The sequence below is a fragment of the Sinocyclocheilus grahami genome, unplaced genomic scaffold, assembly GCF_001515645.1.
Source record: "Sinocyclocheilus grahami isolate Dianchi unplaced genomic scaffold, SAMN03320097.WGS_v1.1 scaffold647.1, whole genome shotgun sequence".
NCBI lineage: Eukaryota > Metazoa > Chordata > Actinopteri > Cypriniformes > Cyprinidae > Sinocyclocheilus > Sinocyclocheilus grahami.
In genome coordinates, this window is record NW_015505826.1 from 200,217 (window position 1) to 207,347 (window position 7,131).

The window sequence follows — 7,131 nt, forward strand, 5'->3', positions numbered from 1 at the left end:
ACGGGCATGCAGAAGAGCCGCCCACATGCTGCTCCCCTCGAACAGTGATGTCATCCCTTCAGCTGAAGAGAAAATCAATGCCATTGCCCACACAGTTAAAGACAGAGCTGAAGAGGTGAGTGTGTGTGTGTGTGTATCTGTGTTTGTGTGTGTGAGTGTGTGTATCTGTGTCTGTGAGTGAGTGTGTGTGTGTTTGTGAGTGTGTGTATCTGTGTTTAGGAGTGTGTGTGTATCTGTGTTTAGGAGTGTGTGTGTATCTGTTTGTGTGTGTGTGTGTGAGTCAGTGTGTGTGTATCTGTGTGTGTGAGTGTGTGTATCTGTGTTTGTGTGAGTGTATGTATCTCTGTATGTGTATGTGAGTGTGTGTGTATCTGTGTTTGTGAGTGTGTGTGTATCTGTGTTTGTGAGTGTGTATCTGTGTTTGTGAGTGTGTATCTGTGTGTGTGTGTGTGTGTGTTTGTGAGTGCGTGTGTGTGTGTTTATGAGTGCGTGTGTGTGTGTCTGTGTTTGTGAGTGTGTATCTGTGTTTGTGAGTGTGTATCTGTGTTTGTGAGTGTGTGTGTGTGTGTGTGAGTGTGAGTCAGTGTGTGTGTGTCTGTGTGTGTGTCTGTGTGTGTGTGTGTGTGTGTTTGTGAGTGCGTGTGTGTGTGTTTATGAGTGCGAGTCAGTGTGTGTGTATCTGTGTGTGTGTGTGTTTGTGAGTGCATGTGTGTGTGTTTATGAGTGCGTGTGTGAGTGTGTGTATCTGTGTGTGTGTGTGTTTGTGAGTGTGTGTGTGTGTGTGTTTATGAGTGCGTGTGTGTGTACTCAGAGAGGCTCATGGTGTGAACGTCGGGCACGGTTTCAGCCGGTGCTGAGCAAACAGACGCCTCTGAGTCACATCAAACGCTTCCACCGCGACGGCAAACGGCCATTAGGATTACAAAACGCAGCCGGAACGGATTACGATCGTATGCTAACAGCTGAGACTAAATCTGCCTGTTACAGCCTTTACCACAGAAGAGACGATCCACAACCACGCTGAAGAGCAAGAGTTTGATAGGGATTATGGGAGAATTCACACTGAAATCCTTCAATAACTTTAAGTGTTTAAAACAGCAGCAAACACTGAACATCTCCAGGAACAGCTCAAGCCTTTACGCATGTATCGTCAGCTCTTCTGCTGTTCAGGAATAATAATGTCTGCCCTGCTTCCTCCTCATGACCTCAGTTTAACTGGATAGACCAGGTTTCTGTTCATGGATGTGTAACTGTGGACAGTCGTCTGTGTGTGACGTCAGAAAGCTGCAGAAGTTCAGAACGAGTCCTTTCTGTTTAGTGCATGACAGCACACTCAAAATAAAGATTCGTTAAGGTCCCAATAAGAACCGTTAAGATCTGTGGAATCCTTCCATTGCAGAAAGGGTTCTTTATAGTGGAAAAAGTTTATTTAGATTATTCAAATGTCCTTCAAACTAAGAAAAACATGGTTCTTTTAAGAACTGATCACTGAAAGGTTCTTTAGGGAACCAGAAATGGTTCTTCAATGGCTTCACTGTGAAAATCTTAAATTTTGTGCACATGCTCCTTATGGACTGAGGAGGATGATTTACCTTCTCAACGTTGCAGGATGTTTCAGTATAATGGAATTTTTTATCTGAGAAGATCAAGGAGATCTTTGGAGATGATGAAGCCAAAGTGAATCCAAGAAATAAACAAAACACATGCAGAGAGAAGCTTCAGATAGGAGTGTGTGTGTGTGTGTGTGTGTGTGTGTGTGTGTGTGCGTGTGTGTGTGTGTGTGTGCGCGTGCATGTGTGCGCGCGCGTGAGTGTGTGTGTGTGTGTGTGTGGGAGTGTGTGTGTGTGTGTGCGCGCGCGTGAGTGTGTGTGTGTGCGCGCGCGTGAGTGTGTGTGTGTGCGCGCGCGTGAGTGTGTGTGTGTGCGCGCGCGTGAGTGTGTGTGTGTGCGCGCGCGTGAGTGTGTGTGTGTGCGCGCGCGTGAGTGTGTGTGTGTGCGCGCGCGTGAGTGTGTGTGTGTGCGCGCGCGTGAGTGTGTGTGTGTGCGCGCGCGTGAGTGTGTGTGTGTGCGCGCGCGTGAGTGTGTGTGTGTGCGCGCGCGTGAGTGTGTGTGTGTGCGCGCGCGTGAGTGTGTGTGTGTGCGTGTGTGCATGTGAATGTGTGTGTATCTGTGTGTGTCTGTGTGTGTGCGTGCGTGTGTGCGTGTGTGTGTGTCTTCAGCTGATGATGAATTACAGTGAAATGTGCAGCTCTATTATCTAAAGGTCAGGATGTTAAGCTGCTGGTTAATGCAACGATTTCTTGAAGGAGCAGCTCATGGCCTCTTCTCCTTCTCTCACTTTCTCTCCGTCAGTTTTTCCTCAATCTGATTTTTCACATGCGTGCTACTTGTTTTCAGATTGCTGAATCTCTTCCTCTATTTGTTCTGTGGTTCCGATTCCATTCTGTGAGCGACTCAATCAAAATCTGCTAAAACAAATTGTTTTTTTTTTGCATTAATTTTGAGGGGAATATAATGGACTGCATTTAAACATGGTGCACTGTGTTAAATGCAGCTGAGAGTAATGCAGCACTCCGCTGACGGACCGTCCCGTATTAGCATATCTCCGCCCCCTGCCAGCTGTACGCTGCCCATCATTTCCTCTTAAAGTGAACGCAAGCGTCTTCATTATTTTTAATGGCAATGCGCCACCGAACAGACTGAAATTCGTTTGCTCCAGACTGCTTTCTGAGGGACAGTTCAAGGCAGGTTTTGCAAAGAAGTTAAAGCTCACAGATGGATCAGTACCCAGTGTTCGTGATCCAGCTTCACCTCCAGAAGTAGCAAGTCTCACACTTTACATTTTTTATGATTATTTGCAAATAGCCTTTCCTCTAGTGACTCCAAAAGAGTTGATTCAGCGACTCTAAACACAGTCTATAGCCTGCTTTTCACGTCAAAAGGAAGGCTATCACAAACATTTTAAATCAAAGCGTACCATAGTTTAACTGATGTGATGCTATGCAGGGCCGGCCCAAGCCTTTATTGATTATTCGCACACTATAAATCTAACACACCCATTATCAGTTGTATTTGTTGTAGCCGTGTTGCTTATATCATACCAATGTCTGCCTGCCATGTTTTTACCCTTCTACGATTTTTGATTGTAACAGTAGCAAACCCACAAGAGTGGACAGGTGTTCATTTGCACTTTAACATTCAAAGTCTTAGCACTGTCCCCTCAGATATGATTTGTGTCCCCCAGGTTCATTTAGTCCCCTCTCCACCCCAAAACATGATCAGTTTTAAAATCCTTTGATGCTCTGGTGTAATGTCCAGTGATGTAATATATCACTAAATAAATAAATAAATAAAACAAGCTGTTATTCATGTAGTCTTGGGGGCCCCCTGGTGGCTCTGATGCTGTTTAATGCAGTAAAAAAAAAAAAAGAAGAAAAAAAAATATATATATATATATGTGTGTATTTTTTTTAATTGAACCAAAATGGCACCAAGTCTATTATACTGTAACCCGTTTTAAATACAAACCAGATTTTTTTTCATTTCCCCCCACAAACAGGTTCCAAGTATGACATTTTATTTTATATAGTTTAAATATATAAATAAATGAACACAAATAAATAGCAAGAATAAAAAAAATAAAAATAAAATTATAAACAAAGTGGGAAAAAGTCATACAAATTTTATTAAATATTAATTGTATTTGTTTTAGCAAGTCCTTTCTTTCTTCCTGGGTGTTAATATTCTGTGATTATGCTATGTTAGTAAATCAATAATTCGTAATTTGTTTATGTACATAATCTTTAAGTTGGTGTAGGTTGTGTACAGTAGCTACATTTGTGTTATTTATATGTAAATTCTGCGTTATAATCTGTGTAGTGTGTAAATAATAGATATTTAATCTGTGAGTTTGTGTTTATATAATGTGTAGTTGATGTGATGGCGCTCTGGAACACACACACACACACACACACACACACACACACTCACACACACTCACACACACACACACACACACACACACTGTGGCGTTTCTGATGCGGAACAACAAGTCTGAACAAACTCTGCTGCTTCACTTCCGAATGTTTGAAACACCTCCATCAGACCAGCGCCTCCTCCTCCTCCTCCTCCTCCTCCTGCTCCCGCCGCAGCGCTCGTGAGGAGACACCGACCCGCCGCTCCACCGGACCGATGACGGACAACGAGCGCGCGGCCAGAACCCTCAGACACGTCCTGCAGAAGCCGGGGAACGGCAGCTGCGCGGACTGCGGCGCCGACAGTAAGTTCTTGCATGCACACGCATGAAACAGTCACCGAACAACCGGAACCGGGCGCGCGAGGCACGACCGAACCTGCGCGAGCGGATAAACGCGCGCTCGAGACACACGGGGGCGACTCGGCTGGAACACCGCGCGCGACGCTACGACGAACTCTGACGACTCGGCTCTGAGATGTTGCAAGCACTCTATCACAACCTTATTTGATTATACGCGATTCTATTCAGAGTGCATGAAGCCAAGATGCTTTAAATCAGTGTCTCCAGACATGCCTGTGTGCTCATGAGAGACTGCAGGAGTTTGAGAAGTTAAGACAGGCGTGCTGGATCATGGGTTCAGGGTTGTGACTGTACTCATGCAAGACAGGATGTGCTTTCAGGAGAACCTTCTCCTCCTGATTCAGGATGACTCACTTAGGGTTTAGAAATGATATTCCAGAGATCAGGATTGTGGGATTGTGTTTGTCTGGACACGAGCTGTGGCTGCTGGGACAGGATCAGATACAGACTAAAGGTGTGGTGTGTGTGATTTCTACATATTTCTAGAGAGAGAGAGAGAGATGAGGAGTGTGTGAGCGGTCGAGAGACTGATGAAGATATAGGAAGTGTGTTTCTGGAAGTCTGTCCACTGCAACACATGTGGAAAGAGAGAAAGAGCCGATCTGTCGTGACCCTCAGCCAAAGTCCCTTTAGAGGAAAGTCTGTTCACTCGGCGGCCATATTTGTGACGCCTCCGGGCAGCTATTTTCAGGCATGCAAGACCAAAGCTACTGAAGCTGTGTCCCAATCCACATACTCATACTACGCCCTACAAGAGAATCAAGCATTGGGAAACACTGCTTTCTCATAATTGCATTTTTAAGAGTTACGTGCCTCCTGTCACCATATAAACTGGCAATCGTGTTAATTAATTTAATCATTATAATGCATAATAAACAAGTTGATTGTGCGTCTGCAACTGTAGTTATACACATGCATGAATGTCTACATCGGCAACAGACTAGTTCAGATTATACTGATAAACTCACACAATACAACAAGACCAAGCCGTTAGCTAAGACGACATTTAAAAGTTACCAACCTGTAATACTGACCTTATAAACTCATAATAAACCAAGACATTCTCACCTGTGAAAGTTTATCCCATTTCAGCTGGAATTTAAATCTCGACGGTTTTTACAAGCAGAGGCCTGCACAGTGTTGTAAACACATTCAGTTTGCCTACTTACACTACACTCTTAGTATGCACTCTTTATGTGAAGAAAAGCATGTGTAGTAGAAGAGTAGGCCCGCTTGATGATTGACACGCTCGTTTGACCAATCACAGAGACGAGAGATGGCATGCTAATGAAGAGGGGGCGGGACAACGGACAGTTCCTCAACAGACGATTCGTCCTGTCGCTGAGGGACGGCACACTAAAGTACTACACTAAACTCGATGTGAGTGTCAGCGCAAGCATGCAGCAGTATCACTGACAGACTACTATAGTTTTTGTTAAGATTAGAGTTTTTTTTAATATTTTTTAAATGTGTAATATTAGTTAACATTTTAGTCGTTTTGTTGTGTTTTTGTCATTTTAATTTGTGTCTATATAGTTTTTATTAATTTTATTAGCACTTATGATACTTTGTTACTTTTTAAATCTTTATGATACAATGTGTTTAACAACATGAACATGAAAGAGCAGTCATACTGCATTTCTTCTGTAATGTGACATTTCTGAATGAAACAGAAAAGCAGGAAATAATGTAGGACTTTCCTTGATTTTATTCATCGAGATTAGATTGTGTTAAGTTATATCGACTACACTAAACTCGACGTGAGTGTCAGCGCAAGCGTGCCGCGGATATTCTACCATCACTGAGATACTGCTATAGTCTGTGTTAACATTGCGAATTAGAGTTTATTTTTATATTTTATGTTATATTATATTAAACATGAATATTTTTTATTATACTACACATAAATGTTTTTTATTTTATATTATATTAAATACAAATATTTTAAATTTTTATATTATAAGTCTAATTTTAGTTAAACTTTTAGTAATTTTGTTGTTTTTGTCATTTTAATTAGTTTTTTAAAAATGTGTCTATAGATTTTATTAGTTTTATTAGCACTTATGATACTTTATAAATCTTTATGGTACAATGTATTTAACAACATAAACATGAACGAGCGGTCAGAATGCATTTCTTCTGTAATGTAACATTTCTAAATGAAACAAAATAGCAGAAAATAATAACATGTTTAAGTTTTATATATTCTATTTTATTTCAATGTCGATAGTAACTTTTTTTGTTGTTGTTTTAGTTTTAGCAAGATGGGATTTTAATAAGTTGACTGTCTATGCAGTATAAATGCACTTTTTTAATATACATTTGCATTTTTTTTATTAATCGGTGCCACACTATTAAAGAAAACAGAGGAGAAGGGTTGTGGCAAAAAAAAAAAAAACACTTCGGGATACAAAAATGTGGAAGTACGATCTGTAGTTTTCACAAAAGACAAACAGGGTGAAAATAATACACATTGCACACATTTACTTACATGTGCTACTGACATTATAACAGTGTAAAGCTGGTTGAAAATGGGCAAATGTCTCTGTAGGCTAAAGAACCCAAAGCCGTTATAAAGGTGGACACCATGAATGCCTGCTTCCAGCCGGACAAGATCGGAAACCCCAACGGCCTGCAGATCACCTACCTGAGAGACAACATCACACGAAACATCTTCATCTACCACGACAGCAGCAGAGTGAGCCATAGAGACACACACACACACACTCTCACTCTCTCACACACACACACACACACACACACACACACACACACACACACACCCACACACACACA

General features: G+C 41.9%; 1 protein-coding gene across 2 annotated transcripts in view; it reads left to right on the forward strand.

Moving 5' to 3' along the window:
- Window positions 1–5,579: 5,579 nt before the first annotated feature.
- Window positions 5,580–7,131, forward strand: part of LOC107558524 (arf-GAP with dual PH domain-containing protein 1-like) — a 5,442-nt gene continuing 3,890 nt past the window's right edge. The window contains exons 1-2 of one of the 2 annotated variants that reach the window (XM_016242177.1): window positions 5,580–5,715; window positions 6,887–7,033. In XM_016242177.1, coding sequence (XP_016097663.1) covers window positions 5,617–5,715; window positions 6,887–7,033 — 246 coding nt within the window. In that variant the 5' untranslated portion in view covers window positions 5,580–5,616. Of the gene's footprint in view, window positions 5,716–6,084; window positions 6,096–6,886; window positions 7,034–7,131 lie in introns of those variants that run through there. The other variant, XM_016242178.1, reaches the window with a different exon arrangement.